The 15578-nt window shown below is 46.8% G+C and overlaps 6 protein-coding genes across 6 annotated transcripts; 1 reads left to right on the top strand and 5 right to left on the bottom strand.

Moving 5' to 3' along the window:
- Positions 1-766: 766 nt before the first annotated feature.
- PADG_02407 (uncharacterized protein) lies at positions 767-1824 on the bottom strand (the record flags this gene model as incomplete). Its single annotated transcript, XM_010760141.1, has 2 exons — positions 767-1453; positions 1552-1824. 2 exons carry the CDS (start codon positions 1822-1824, stop codon positions 767-769), a joined length of 960 nt encoding a protein of 319 aa, XP_010758443.1.
- A 1714-nt stretch (positions 1825-3538) lies between these two features.
- On the bottom strand, positions 3539-3814 carry PADG_11420 (uncharacterized protein; the record flags this gene model as incomplete). Its single annotated transcript, XM_010760590.1, has 1 exon — positions 3539-3814. One exon carries the CDS (start codon positions 3812-3814, stop codon positions 3539-3541), a length of 276 nt encoding a protein of 91 aa, XP_010758892.1.
- A 2317-nt stretch (positions 3815-6131) lies between these two features.
- On the bottom strand, positions 6132-6712 carry PADG_02406 (uncharacterized protein; the record flags this gene model as incomplete). Its single annotated transcript, XM_010759671.1, has 2 exons — positions 6132-6324; positions 6654-6712. 2 exons carry the CDS (start codon positions 6710-6712, stop codon positions 6132-6134), a joined length of 252 nt encoding a protein of 83 aa, XP_010757973.1.
- A 104-nt stretch (positions 6713-6816) lies between these two features.
- On the top strand, positions 6817-8793 carry PADG_02405 (uncharacterized protein; the record flags this gene model as incomplete). Its single annotated transcript, XM_010760140.1, has 3 exons — positions 6817-7179; positions 7240-7780; positions 7859-8793. 3 exons carry the CDS (start codon positions 6817-6819, stop codon positions 8791-8793), a joined length of 1839 nt encoding a protein of 612 aa, XP_010758442.1.
- A 2374-nt stretch (positions 8794-11167) lies between these two features.
- PADG_02404 (uncharacterized protein) lies at positions 11168-12874 on the bottom strand (the record flags this gene model as incomplete). The annotated part of the gene is made up of 1 exon (XM_010760139.1): positions 11168-12874. One exon carries the CDS (start codon positions 12872-12874, stop codon positions 11168-11170), a length of 1707 nt encoding a protein of 568 aa, XP_010758441.1.
- Positions 12875-13700: 826 nt separating this feature from the next.
- PADG_02403 (uncharacterized protein) lies at positions 13701-15173 on the bottom strand (the record flags this gene model as incomplete). The annotated part of the gene is made up of 1 exon (XM_010760138.1): positions 13701-15173. The coding sequence occupies one exon, from the start codon at positions 15171-15173 to the stop codon at positions 13701-13703; it is 1473 nt and encodes a 490-aa protein (XP_010758440.1).
- Between the last annotated feature and the right edge of the window lie 405 nt (positions 15174-15578).

Below are 15578 nucleotides of genomic sequence, written 5' to 3'. Positions count from 1 at the left end.
ATTGTAATACCCAGAAGAATAGAAGCATGTCATAGCGAAATATGTCTGGCTCCCTGTCTTAATTATACACTAAAGTTGTTAACCCTCACTTAAACCAATAAAGAAAAAGTGTATCCTCCATTCCAACTGAACTGAAGAAAGAGTTTGATCGACACACATAATTAGTTACTTGTGTCTTCAAGTGATTCTCTTGTTCTTTTAGCATGAGAGCGCACCACAATCCTCTCTTTTTGAATCCGCCCAGAAAGAAACATCAATCAATGTCTGAATATTTGGCAAGCAGAAATTTTCCCACATTCAGTTTAGTTTCACAATCACTCATAGGGAGTGATACATTCATCCAAAAATCATTATTCAAGAATGTATAAAGGGTTAAGGGAAATCGTAAAACTGTGTCTGTCAACAGAAAAGTCACTGTTTTCATTTTTTTAAACTCTCGCCGGGGTTAAGCTGTTATCTACCATTTGTTAGCGCCGCGACATATATTCGAAGGAGGACGGACTAGCTAGACTTTATGTCACATACGAGTTTGATGGGATTTCATGCATCCAAAGCGGACTCCAATCCTGCCCCACCCACACAGAACAATGGAGATCCATAAAAGAAAGACTATTTCTCAACCAAGCACCTTCCACCTAGTTCTAGGAAGAGGTTGGATTGCTGCGTTTTCGCGACAAATTTCAAACAAATTTGTATCCAAAAGGACGGCGTATGGCAGAAGAACTGATTGCTGGTGACTGGTGACTGGTGACTAGAGGTCAAACCCTCACATTGCAGCCGTCTCTCCAATATTCTTCTTAAACCCTCTCAATATCTTATCCCACTGCTCAGGGAATTTCGCCGCAAACTCCTCCACAGCCTTTGGAGCAGCCAGATCGGACTGCATACGACCTTCATTCTTTGTCCCGTTGAGCACAACAGTATTCCCCAACCCAAGCACTAGACAATATACCGCAGCCTGTGGACTGATGCAGGCCTGCTGGCTCAGAATGCCAACTTCAGTAGACCATACCAGTGTCGGGTTTGCAGTTAGCGTCCAGAATGACTGGTAGACGATCGAGTTTTCCCGGCAGAACTGGCGCAATGGTATGTCAAATTGTGATCCCGGGAAGAATCGGTTCTGGACTATGGCTGGTTTCACCTTTGTCGTACTGCACAAGGCTTTTAGGTCGGAGAGTTCGCAGTTCGATATCCCCAGGTTCCGAATCTTATAAGGTACGTATTCTTCTAGTGTTACCCAGGCTTCTAGCGTCTGCTCAGTGGTTGGTAACGGGCTGTGCAAAACCAGAGCATCAAGGTAGGCATCCTGTTCAGAAATTGTATCATCCAGCGGACGTAGATTGGCCAGCGACGACTTGACGGAAGAATGCACCTGATCTGCTATCGAAGATGAGGGATCGTAGGGCACAGAGCTGGGGTCTTGGCCTCCAATAGGTGTGTATTTGGTTTGTATCTGAAGTGAGCATGCCCATGTTGTTAACGGCTCCTGGCTCATGATGAATTGAGAAGGGGAAAGTCGGGAGGTTGGTGGGAGGTATGAAATCGACCCACATAGATATCTTCCCTCTTCACTTTCTTTTCCGCCAACGCCCTCCGCACCCCCGCACCAACTAGATCTTCCCGATAATGCTTTGGCTGCGCGGCCGTGTCAACACCCTTGAACCCTGCGGAGAGCGCCTGGTATACCAAATCTTCCGTCCTTTCCCTTTTCCACGCAGTGCCGTACAGGAAAACGGGAATGGTTGTGAGTGGCTGCGGTTTATCTATCGCACCCGCTAATGCCGGGCGGAGTAGCAGATTTTCCCATCGAGACACAGACGTCATCTTGTTAAATGAAGTTTTGAACATGTGTGGGTGTTTTATTTTTGAATATGGGAAAGGCAGGCCGGTCTGATGCTAGTAACTAAAATGGCTTAGGGTGTGGCGTAGTTAACTAGTTGGCTCAGGATGGGAAAACTAACTACGAGTTAGTTACTTAACAAAATAGTTTCTAATCAACCATTTTTTCCTAACTGAAAACACGCCCAGGTCTTCCAACAACTCATGTCCTTCTCTCACTTTTCACAAGTCGCCTTCTCAATCAAATGGTATGAAGCAAATTGGTGAAAATGGAAGTGATACTATTAACAGCCAACCAGATAGATTTAATATCAACCATGTGGGTACAGCGGGGAGAATGAAGCAGTTAATCATATTTGCGCATGTAGTTTAATTCTACCAAACCAGGAGAGTATTCTGATAGTTGCGTAAAAGGGGCAATCTGTACTGCCATGAACGGCATCTGTGATATTTCAACCATGAATTTCGAAACCAGTTGTTAATTATACTCAGTTTCAGGGTGAGCCTTGCAACTACATTAACACTTCCTCCATACTTCCTCTAAGATTTGCTGTGTCTGGCTCTGACTGAACACAAATTGACCTTGAAACTCTTCAGGGGATGATGGTTAATTGCTTCCATTAGCAGGGAGTATTCGGCTGGCCATTGGGCAAATTAGCTGAACGGTATTGCTTCTTAGACATCTCAGATAGTTGTCAGTGGACAAGAACCTGAGAGGGATGGCATTTTCCTGCTGTTAATGGCCGTGCATTCCATGGCAGGCTGGACGTCTCTCTCACACATCAAATAAGTTGATTTGATCTGAAAACTGGATGGTGATTAGTTCCTCGACTAGGTCTGTCTGGAACTTGTGCTCCATAAGGGAACCCATCAAAGAATTCTAGCTCAAAATTCATCTGCATACCTTCCGTTAGTTAGTGGGCACAGTGGAGGGAGAAACAATGGCAGCTGCATGGAGTCTTCTCTAATGAATGACGAGAGGGTGAATATGTCACGCTATCAATGAAAAGCAGAATATCCAAATTAAAGTGCGACCAATGGCATTCCTGAAGAGCTGGGGTCTTTCATATGTAGGTGTCCTGAAGATTGATTAGACAATGATCCCATTTTACTTGATATGTCGATATGTTGAGACAGATCGATATGTGATACATGGAAGTATGGATAATGTGATATAGTATTCCATATTTTGATTCTCGCCTTCCAATGTGCGCTTTCTGAAACTTGGACATTGCTACATTGATGTATATATTGAAACGTCTCCCAAGGGTTATTAACCCACAGAGAATGAAAAGAGGATAGCTAGGAACATATCCAGAAGTTGACAATATTTCTATGCACGTGTCCTGATAGAGAGGGATTCCTTATTTCATTTTAGATATAGGACCCATGCAAAGTGACACAACAGAGGCGGCGCAGGAGTAGGTAGCTAGCAGCCACCACAGATAGTGGGAGGTTGGATCGTTAGTTGTGGAAGATCTGACCGCGCGGAGGCGGTGGCAAGCCTGCACAGAGCGATAACCGGGGAATTGGATAACCGCTCATTTTGTGTGATGAGACATTGAAAAGAGGGGGAGAGAAGAGGCGACGAACTCGTTTCAGATTGCTCCATGACCACCCAACCAGGACGCTCTGGTCCTCTGGAAGGGGTTTTGTCAGCTGATGGCAATCTTGCTTGTGCCTGTCTGAAGATTTTGGATCATGGGTTCGAACTAGGATCGAGGTACGAGGTGTATTTGAGTTTTGAGTCTGGAGTCGAGTCGTGGGAGAGGACGAGGACGAGGACGACGATGAAGGTGAAGAAGTTGGAAGAAGAAAAGGCAGAGAGGCAAGGGTAGTTGTCATAAGTTGAAGAATCAACACGGCTTTTCTCAATTTCTAGGAACATTGAACTACTGGATTTTGTGGCCAAGCTCTGGGGAGAAACAGCGCGGACGTGGACAGTTGATTGGGCAGCCAAGTTTACCTTATCCATGGATTATTTCTTATTCGTTGTAACCTCTCAGAACGGGCACCAAATAGGGATTGCGCAAGGATGGCGGCCCAGGCGCCGAATCGGCCGACAGGTGCCAGGGCGTCCAGCTGTTACATCAACTAGCTAGCTATAATCAAGGACTTGAGGCATGGAGGGTTTTTTTTTTTTTTTTTTTTTTTTTTTTGTTTTTCTCCTCTGATCATGCAGAGAGACTCCATCAGGGTGTTCCTTTAATATATACTAGCATCATTTAACTATCTAGAGGAATTCAGCAGTTCATGAAGTAGCTATTTCAACTAGTTAGCTATGTCCAGCCAAGATGGGATTTGTTTGCTTAAAAATCTCCACTCTGTGCCCTCTCAACCTCCCATTAATTCTCTGCCCAGGCACGTTGGTAACGGACCCTTTCACCCTACTTCCAGGCAAATGAGTAACTATTGGGCAATTGATATTTCATAGCCAAGTAACGGATGTTCATCTGAACTCCGTTCACACCCACCAGACTATCAGAAGAATATCGGAAGCCAAGAGGAAGAAGAATGAAAGGCAAGCAGATGTCCCGAGGCTCCCAATCAAGGGGGAGTGCTACATCCACAGACACCAAGAAAATGTGGGTATATAGTGGAGCCGTTGGTTAATGTAATGGGGGCCATAGTCCCAGGTCCCAGGCCCCCAGGTCCCCAGGCCCCCCGGGGGTTGCTTGGAAGAAGCAAATTTTTACTTGCTGCTCTGCTGCTGCTGCTGCTACTACTACTACTACTACTACTACTACTACTACTACTACTACTACTACTACTACTACTACTACTACTACTACTACTACTCGTAACCATATGAGGTGTCCATCTAGCTCAAAGGGAGGCAACGTCAGCGTCATTGAAGATAGATAGATGGCGAACTAGGCCTAAGAACTTGGGGGTCAAATCATGTAACTACGCTCTACCTCTAGTTAACTAACTTCGGAGGAACTGGTTCAGACTCTTTAACGGGCTGCTGCCGACTTCCAAGGGTCCATCCATAAAGGGGTGATTCCTGCGGGGGAAGATAGAATGACTGCTCGAGCTGGTGGTTTTGTTTTGGCGGTAGAGGCACCGGCCAGGCAGCGGCGTGGTTGGTGTGGCGGTGACGGGCGACTTTCGCGTGACCCGCCAGCGACCCGCCCAACCCACCAGGCCAGCGGATGGCCTGTGGGGATTTCTCAAGAGAATTAAAGGCGGTAATTAATATGGGGTAATGGAGCTGTAATCCGGGCACGATGTCTATGTTAGAATTCATTAATTTGCAGCGTTTTGTGTGTGTATCGAGTATTAAGTTAACTCTTGATGTTATTGTTGATTTATTATTTTCTCTTATTTTTCTATTTTGGTGGTCTCTCTCACCAAAAAAACTTCTCTTCGTTCTTCTCCTGTCATCCTATCCTCCTCCTCTTCGCCTCTCCGCCTCTCATCCTTTTCATGTTCTCATCACCTCTCATCTTCCTCCCATCCTCAACTCTCCTTCTCAACCATAAACCTCGCCCTCATCCTCATCCTCAACTTCAATTTTAATCTCATCCCTTCATCCGTCCCGCTCACTTCTTCTGCCCTTCTCTCTTTCTCTCCTCTCTCTCTCTCTCTCTCTCTCTCTCTCTCTCTGCCTCTCCCTCTACTCTCTCTCCCCTTCCCTCCTCCCTCTTCTAAATACTCCCTTTGGTCTCGTCAACTTAGGTTCGCAGTTCTTCTGGCTCTGTCCCTCGTGTTGCCTTGGACCTCATTCCTGGACCTCGTTTCCTCTCTGAACTTCTTCCCCCTCTAACTCCCCTCCAGTTCCCTAATCCCACATCCCACATCCCACATCCCACATCCCTTCGCTATCTGGCCTTCTGGGATTACGCTGCTGCCGTGGGCCGAGTGATAACTCTGATTCCTTTTTGTATCTCAACGGCTTCCCACCAACGTGTGGACCGTGGTTGTGGTGCCTCTCAATCTCTTTTTTCCCTTGGCCTTTTTTTTTTTTTTTTTTTTTTTTTTTTTTTTGGAGGGGGGGGTGGTGTTCCCCGGCCCGGCTGCCCTAACTGAACCACATTATCGCTCACTCCCTTCAACGCCTTGTTCCCGGCTAGCTCGACTTTTTACTGCGTCTCTTCTCAAACAATCTCTGATCCTCTTCTAATCTCCTCCAATCTCACCCCGTCCCTCCCGTCTGCCTGCTCTTAGTTATCTCCTCTTTTCTCTGATTTTGCTATTGCTCTGTTTCGACCTGGTTTGTACCCTCTGCATGTACTGGTAACAACGCCACACAGGTACTTGATGCATGCATGCATGCATCTTGACTTCTGTCACCAGGGCGGATCCATCAAACCACATGGTCTCATCTCTCTCGTGTCGTCATCATCTTCATCACCGCTGTCATCATCGTCGTCATCCTCGTCCTTCTGCTCAAGCTCGTATATGAAGATCTGTTCTTGATTGTCCTTCTTCCGCTTCCTTCCCCTGCGCGCGCTTCTCTCGTTCTCTCGTAACGACTTGACGCTGCATACGACTGATGATCACGACCTGGACGACCTGGTCTACACCGTCTGATTCCCCTGCGATTTGTACTTTCGCCATACGTTCCAATTATCAGAAATATCTGCCAGCTGCTCAAAATCTACTCTACTGGACCTTCTCATCTGATTTTATGAAAAGAGGAGAGTCCCACGACCTGAAGTTAGCAACGATTTAAGCGTAAACGGTTAACGACTACTCAGATATTCCTGGAAAAGATTATATTAGGAGGTCCCTCTTGCCGTTCGAGTGAGAAAAGAAGAGAAGAAACTATACTCGTTTTTATTGTCGCTGTTATTTTGATATTTGCTTACAGTTTCGTCTCTATGGTTAAATAACCGCCTGCTTGGCCCTCGTGTCTATCCGACCACATCGTTCACGAAGAAACGCCCTTCCCACTTAAACCAACCTCTCCTTCCAATTTCTCCTACCATAAAAACCCTCCTTGAAAGGGGCACTCTGTTCCCATCAGCAGCTATGAGTAATTATCACCCTCAGTCTCAGGACATGTATCACGATAATTCCGCTTCTCGATCTCCTGGCTCGCAGCGCCATCATCCTCACCCACAACTCCACCGCCAATCATCCAGGCATTTTGATGTCTTCGGCCCCATGTCTGCTGGTATGTACGATGACCCTATGGCACGGTACGACTCCGTCCGTCTGGATCGAATGAACCCTACCCTTCATGGTAACTCGTATACCTATGACCTCTCTGGTTCCCAAACTTGGAATTCAAGCGGTTTTGGAAGTGCAAACACGTTAAGTGTAGGATCAGGGACGGGAACCGGCACTGGAAGATTGAAGCCCGCTGCACGTGGAAGGACTGGCCTCCCAGCTGTAAGTTGGCAATGCATCGTTTGCACTACTTTCGTCCTCACTGACAGAATCCATTTTTAGACTTGGCTTGACCAGCAGCCTGGAATCGCAGGTCCCTTCAGCTTGGGACCTACTAATCATCTCCAAACAAATCAAATGCGTCCAGAGAATTTAAGCCCTGAGGGAGACGATGAGCTCATTCCGACCGCTATAGTCATCAAGAACATTCCATTCGCTGTGAAAAAAGAACAGCTAGTTCAACTCATGACAGAGATGAATCTGCCACTTCCATACGCTTTTAACTACCATTTCGACAACGGAGTCTTCCGTGGGCTGGCTTTTGCAAACTTTACCTCTGCTGAAGAAACAGCCACCGTCATTGAAGTTCTCAACCATTTCGAGCTTCAGGGAAGGAAACTTAGGGTTGAATATAAGAAAATGCTACCATTACAAGAGCGGGAACGGATTGAGCGCGAAAAGCGTGAGCGCAGGGGCCAGCTAGAGGAACAGCATCGCCCAATGCCTAATTCCCAACTTAATTCGCAACCTTCATTGACGTCCTTGACATCAAACATTCCAGTAACCTCTCCATCACCGGTCTCGCAACGGGGTACGGAGTTAAGTACGTCTTTTGCTTCCTATACTCCTTTTATCATTTTGTTTTGTCGATGTCTTCTCGATTCTCTGCTGACCCGAATAGAAGTTAACATGAATGAACCCGAAACGCTTAAATATTACTCTCAACTTCTACTGTTTAAACAAGATTCGAGCAGAGAAGCTCTCATATTCTCTGCAAAGCTGTCGCCTCTGCAACGTCGCACCGTTCACACTCTCGCGCACAATATGGGATTAGGACATGCCTCGCGAGGGACTGGTGACCAGCGTCAGGTTCATGTGTTCAGAGCAACAGATCCCAACATAAGTCCACCCGGTCCAGCGAATCCCACCAGCATCCAAACTGCAGACACGTCCCGACGTGGCCTTAACCGGGCTGCTACAATCGACTTCAGTGAGGCAAGAGGCGATGCTCCTGGCCCGTTCAATACCCTTCGTGGCCATCACTCAGGCTTTCTGAGTGTTCTTGACTCTCCTGGTGGTTTTGGAAATGCCCAGAATCTACGAGCAGCTAAATCCTTTGCGGACCTTCGATCATATACACCATCTCCCGTACCCTCCTCTGCTAGCTTCCCCGCCGCTCTACAGTCCAATGGAACTCGTTTTCAACCTTTCGACGGGAATACAAGCGGTGCGTCTAACACGCCCATTCTGACACCAACCCTCTCTGGTTCTACAATTGGCGGTCAGCGTGATGACAATTTGCTGGCAAACACTTTGGGAAGCCTTTCCCTCGGGACAGGCATCGGTGGTCCAACTTCGGGTAGTCCTAGACGCCTTCGTGGAATGTTCTCCTGGGAACAGCAGGATTCCCAACCATCCACAACTGGTCCAATAGGGAGCAACCGATCTATCGGTTTGGGTTTTGATACTCAATCGTCCCAGGAACGTCTTCCCCTAAGACAACCCAGAGGCCCTGCCCCGGAACGTGGATCCGGTTTTCGCCGCCAAAATGGCCATCAGACTCGAGGAAGTGACGAACTGCGATCCGGCTCCAATGTTGAGATAATTGTTGAGTAAATATAGACCAACAAATCAAAGATAACGGCGAGAAATGTATATCATTTCATGAATAAAAGACATAGTAATACCTACAACTGATTTCCCCCTCTCCCAACCCAGACGAGAGTATGTCTTTACGATTCAACGACGCATGACGAAATGACCCTATCGAAAGAGAGACGCTCAAAATACAAAAGTTTTACACCAGGATGATATTATGGAAAGATTAGATTAGTAATTTTGGAGCAGCCTAAACAACCATGAAAGAACTTTGGATCCTCTCCCTTCCCCCTTGCTTCCTTGATACTTGTTTAAATGGGAAATAGGAAACCAACGTTTTATTATGGTTCTGGAATTGTCAGAGGTGTGCTCTGTTGCGTGCAGTGATATTGCATGCAGATTGAAGATATGATGAAAATGGTGATGAAAAATAACAAAAACAGCAGTAAAAAAAAATCTTCCTCCGGCCCTCTTATCTTGTTTTATTTTAATTTTATTTATTTTGACTTGCTGTATTTCTCGACAGTGATTCCCGCTAGAGTTTTATGCTTTCTTTTCCGGCTTGAAACTCGCGGCATATCGTGTCCATTTTGCGTTGCATTATAACTTTGTCCAGCTTGTATAGGGATCCCAGTTTTTTCAATTCGCTTCCACTTGTTTTCATTTATGTTTCTTGGTTTTTATATTGTTTCCTTTTTCTTCGATTCTTAATTGTATTTCCTTTTCGTTGCCGCCTTCACTCCCGAGTTGTCAAAAAGGCTGTTACATTACACGGCATGCCGGGTTCAGCTCCTCTGATTGTCCCGGATGCTGTTGGGACAAAGAAATAGTGTCCCATCCGTTATGCCCCTGATTTCGAGAAACGGGTGCGGTAATCCTACTCTTCTATTTGCTGCTCACCTTTGGCGTGGGGTTTACATACTCTGTTAAATGTCACATAACCTCAACCATATGGCAATTCCCGTATAGTCACCTCTCAACCGCTTGCCGTGTCTGTCTACAATCCGATGCTTTTCTAGGTAAATTAATTGTTTCCAATATCCCGTCATAGGTTTCTCTTTCCTTTTGGCAATGTTTTTTTCTTTTTTTTTTCTTTTTACTCGTGGGTTTAATCTACCTACTTCCTATTGGATAGATGTTGTTGCTCCCTGGATGAAGTTAAAGAAGAAAGATGAAGAAGAAGCAGAAGAATCACCCCCTTCAGGTTTCTCCTTTAAACACCTTTTTCTTTCTGTTTCTGGCGCTGTTGTGTTGTGTGGCTCCTTAGTTTTCCCCCTGTCCCCCCTTTTGCTTGCTTTCAACTGCACTTTACTGAGTGCTGCATTAAATGCAACCCATACCTGTATCATGCAACTTGCCTTTTGTCTTGAGTGTTCTAGGTGATGTGATTGATACGGTCTACTTAGGAGGCAGTACTTCTAATTACTATGGATAGTTTATTCTGAGCTTTTTTTCTTCTATTTCTTAATTTTAATTTTATTTTTAAGTTCTTGATATCCTTCTGCACCTTTATTACATATCCTCTCCAACTTCAATTTTTAGTGTAGTTCAATACAGTATTCACCTGCGAGATCTTCTTTCAAATTTGTCACCTCTTCCATTCTTCATACATTGGTTCCATTATTTCTCCAGATATTTAGCATCTGCTCTGTCCTTCATTCAGGACTGATTTCTCCTCTCTAACTTGGCTGAAAGTCTCAACACGTTCCGGTGCCCTCGCCTCCTCTTTTCTCTCTTTTTTTTGTTGTTTTCTACTTCATCTCTACTGTCCAATCCCTCCTCTACCCTGCCTACTCCTTTCTCATATTAGCTTTGGCTTTCTTTCTTGTCTCTTTCTCTGCTCGTGGATATCCCGTGCATGTATGCAGGTGTACTATTCTAAAGGCGCTGGGTTAGCTGGTACGCGGTGCACCCGCTGACAAAAGAGGGAACGGATGTTTGAACGTACATATCCAGAGAAAGAAAGTCTAGGGCAATGTATGTATTAGTTTTGGATCTAAAGTTTCCCTTTCTTTTTCTCCCTTTACCCTTGTTCTTTTGTCGGTGGTTTTAAGAGGAATGGTGGTAATGGAAGATAGAGCGCTGGAAATCTGGGAGGTTGACTAAATTGTTACATTGGGAGTAGCGAAATAGTTCTCCGTGAAGTGTTTAGAAGGTAAATAGGATTTGTATACATTAACCAAACCAGTTCCATTGCTTGCGGTGTGGAGAAAATAGGCATATCAAGTGAAACCAAAATAATATGCATAATAATGTACAGTATAGTTAGTTAGGGATTTGGCCCAAAGATGCAGGTGTGCCAGCAATAGGAGATGGTCACCAATCAAAGGTATGAATCACTACTTATACCTCCGTGCGTCTAGAGCTATATATCAACAAATATAGCTCTTGTTCACCGCCCCTTCTGATCCCACTCCCTCTGATGACCCGTCTCCATTTTCCGCTGCCTTTCCCGCTCCCGGCCCCTCCCTTTCCCCCTTGCCATCTGAACAACTTCCTTCTCCTTCTCGCGCGGATCAATTACTACGAGCCCATCGGCATCCTCGTGCGTGCGCTTCCAGTTTAGATCTTTGCCCAGCATATCCTTACCGAAGGTCAGCTTGTGGGTCATCCAGTCGACAGGGTCGTCGTCATCCGCATCTCCCCTCGTAGCTGCTGCGTCGGTAGCGCCGTTTTGATCCCACGCTTGACACGATTGACAGTGTGCGATGAAGTGAAGGTCGCACACTTGTTCCTCTTCGTCCTTTTCCTTGTCCTGTCGGGGTTTGCTTTTGGCTTGATTGTCTTTGGTTAGTTGGGAACGGTTTGAGAGTGACTCTGCCTGCTCCAGCCGCGCTTTGAAGGCGTTGAGGATTCTCATCGCCTCGGCATCTTGAGATGATGTGCCATTGCTCAATCCAGCACCATGTGCACTGCCGGGAGCTGGGCGCCGGCGGCCTCTTATTGAAGTTTCCGGGATCAAGGTCTCCAGTGCAGACTTTTTCCGGGGGGGTTCAACGGCTGTAGAGACGTTTCGGCGCATGGATGCTTTGAGCGCATCGATTTCGGCAGTGACGCGAGATAATGCCGATTGTTTGGTGGGAGGAGCGGGGGAGGAAGATGGGGAGCGGGATGGCATTTCTGGGTCTGGAAGAGGAAGTTGGGTGTTTGGGTCCCTGGATGGTTTGCTGTTGATAGGCGATGATTGTAAAGGGGATATAGACCTGCGCCGTTTTGAAACAGGTTGGGCATCTTTATCTTCTTGATTCGTGAGTGTAGGAGAGGATACTGCGGGTTCTGGTTGCTGTTTATCCTCCAGTTTGGGGTTTTGCTCCAGTATAGCGTTGGCACCAGCTGTAACAAGCCTCGTATTGAACTTGGGCTTCTTTGCTTCTTTAGTTGCATTTATCGAATCTTCTTCATCATCGTCCGCGAAACTTAATAGTACCTTTGCGCCCTTGCCCTTTCTCCTCTTCTTTGTGACATCCCGCTTCGCTTCCTCTTCAGGGGTTGGTGCGGCAACGGCAACCTTCTCCCGCTTCTTCAAAACATCCTTGAACGGGCCTAAATCCCCCACTTCACAGCCGGTAACCTTAACTGCATATACAGGCCGTTCTGTGCCCTCCACCAGGTCCCCTTCCGCAATCCTTACAACATTATAGATGCTATCTCCCTCGATTCGCCCAAACAGCGTACATGTACCAGTTAGCTGTCTGTCCGCACTACCCCCCAATGTCACGAAGAACTGGCTCCCGTATGTCCCATCCTCTGCCTTCGCCATCCCCACCAATCCCCGCCGGTTAAACCGTAGTCGACTATGTATTTCATCTTTGAAAACCACTTTCTCTCCATCGCGTGGGTCGAATTCAAACTCTGGGTCCTCGTAAATCGAAGATCCTCCCGCGCCTGTTCCTGTCGGGTCGCCGCCTTGGATTATAAAATCTGGGATGACGCGATGAAATGCCGTGCCTTTGTAGTACCCGTCTAAGCAATGTTGGAGGAAATTCTTGCATGCAAGAGGTGTTTGCTTTGCGAAGAGAGAAATATGGAGCGGACCGGCGGTGGTGTTGAGAGTTGCAGATGCAGTTGGAGGTGGTTCTGTATTGTAGTGCGACGACATTATGCAGAGACCTTTCTCGAGAGTGCAGAATTGAAGAACAGAGACTGGCTTATTTATTTCACCCGCTCTGCACGTACCATTTACCTACCTTTCCCCCACCACCTTTTCCTTTAGAGAGGGAGGGACCAGAGTCTGATGGTTCTGGTGAAGCGACTCGGAACAGTTTGACGATGAGAGATAAACTAGAGCGATAGAGTGAAATGTTCCTGTTAAATTAACTATTGAAGAGGAGGGGGAAAAAAAAGAAGAAGAAGAAGAAGAAGAAGAAGAAGAAGGGATACAACCCCATTCATTGGCTTGGAATAGGACTGGGAAACGTCATGTAGTTATGTATGTTTATTTGGTGGGACCATTCAACTGTTATGATGAAGTTCTTCAACAAAATGATGTCGCTGATTACATCATCATCATCATCTCATCCTTCCAGGCTTGTGAGTTGACCATTTATTTGGTTATGAATTTAGCTGCCCAGGAGCTAACTAGTTAGCTATTATTTAGTTTAATTAGTAAGAGTGTCAGTGAGTGGGTATTAGTTTATAATTATTTTAACTCGTTCAATTATATTTTTTAAAAAGAAGATGGGATAAAAGTGGAATAGAACATTTCTTCTATTCCAGCTTCGAGCGACAAAATCAATCTTTTTTAAGTTTTTTGCCCCCATCCATCCCTCAGAAACCAGCAGATCTAATTTTTCCCTTACTGATGCATAACTATCCTGTTGATATACTTCCGTTATTATTCAGATAAGGGAAAACGGTTCCCTTTTGCGCGACACGTGGGAGGACATGAGTACTGAACATATTTACATTAGAAGCCCTCAAGCAATTCATGGCTGGATCTTCCTCTCAACTTCCCTAAATGCCTTGATATCAGACTTCTTTACCAACCTGAACCCACCAGCCAAGAAGATCAATGACTGAAGGCCCATGATCGCAGCCAAGGCCACCATTGCACCAACAACACCAGCCACCGCCTTGGACATGCCGTCTCTTTTACCCGCACCAGTCGATGCTCTAGCTGTACCATCGCTTTCATCGCTTCCACCATCACAGCGCTCAGGGGTCTCGCTGCACGCTTTGCAGAACTCCTTCTCTGTAGAAATAGCAATCTTCTCCATGTTCGACTCGAACTCGGACCACGGCATGAGCGTGTCCGATTGGCCAAATAGTGGGTATGCAACTGGCACGGTCTCGGGAGCACCGGGAATTATGCTGCCACTGCGGAAAAGGAACCGGACGCTGATGTCAGATTGGTTGGGGAATGGAGACGACGAGGAGGTGGAGGCATTGGTCACCAGCTCGAATGCCATGCTGGACGCGTAGTCGGGGATCTTCATGAAATTGGGGTTGGTTTCTGAGAGCTTCGACAGGCCGAAGAAAGAGAGGAAAATGGCGTAGGCACCAAACTGAACGTTGAGTTTTGTCTTGGAGCCACCGGTGGTGATCACCTCCCTGAGACCGGAGAGGACTTCGCCGGCCAGGGTTGAACCGCTGACTGCCCGGATGGGGGAGGAGGCATTGTACGCAAGGTTGAATTCATGCACATCCGCCAGCTCCCGCAGACGATCAAAGTTTTCCTGGGAGGGCAGCTTATCGGCTGGGAGAGAGTCGGTGGAATTGTGGATCATGGCGACGTTGAGAAGATCCCATATAATATATGCGTCCTTGTAGCTGACTTTGGACGCCGGGAACGTTCGCTCCACCATGGGTGCGATGGATTTATAGAAATCGTCCGTCGAGCTGAGGAGTTCTTCGTAGGGTTTTGATGTAAAGTATTCGTTGCTGCTCATCTTGGCCTTCTGGCACTTACTTGCGCTCTGCAGCCAGGCAAGATTCTCGCTATTCCCACCCGTGGACACCTGTTCGATGGCTACGAGCTGGTATCCGTTCAAGGGCGCCTCGACCACGGTCCCGTTGCGCAGCGTGGACTTTGCGACACCTCCCACTGGGGGGTAAAGCGCCTGCAGGAAAGCAATGGCTGATTTCTGCAGCACTTCATCTTCGGGTGCAGATGCGACGACCTCCTTTGTTTTTACAATGTCCGGACTTATGTTGAGAATCCGGAAGTCAGAGGTGGGGGAGATGTAGCGGTTATGATAGTAGGCGCCTGTAGTGAACACCTGCTCATAGCCCAAAGTGGTCAGTTCGGTAGGCGGGGTAGATTTGGCAGTGCGGTCTCCGTGACGGGAGAAGATATAGGCGCCCAACACTGTCTCTGCAGAGGCTGCAGGGGTGAAGATGGCGAGGGGCACAGTGAGAGCCAGCAGTGCCGACGAGGGTTGCATGGTTCGAGAGCGCATGGTGGCAGATCGGGGCGAGGTTAATATAGGGCTTTCATGCAATAGGCTCTGGCGGAGATTCAATCAATGGTGAGTTTAGAGAATCTGTGAGAGTCGGACAGAAGAGCAGCAGTCAGAAAAGCAGTTAATTTCCAAAAACTTCCTCCCACAGCTTGATGCCTTCGCCTCAACGGTGAATAATAGCCAACGGTTTAAATACTCAGTGGAAAGATCGGGAGAACTATCACGTGATTTCACACGGGGTCGGGGCTAAGGAAAGATTTGAGGCAAGATTGAGTTTTTTAAGCCAAAGGGCGTTACAAAATTAGCAAGTTTAACTAATCCTTCAGGGCAGCAAGGTAACCTAGATCGGCTGGGGCCGGGAACGGCTAAAACTCAAACTCAATGGAGTAGTAGAAGTAGTGG

Source organism: Paracoccidioides brasiliensis (genome assembly GCF_000150735.1).
Source record: "Paracoccidioides brasiliensis Pb18 unplaced genomic scaffold supercont2.3, whole genome shotgun sequence".
Taxonomy (NCBI): domain Eukaryota; kingdom Fungi; phylum Ascomycota; class Eurotiomycetes; order Onygenales; family Ajellomycetaceae; genus Paracoccidioides; species Paracoccidioides brasiliensis.
This window is presented reverse-complemented; position numbering and strand designations above follow the sequence as displayed.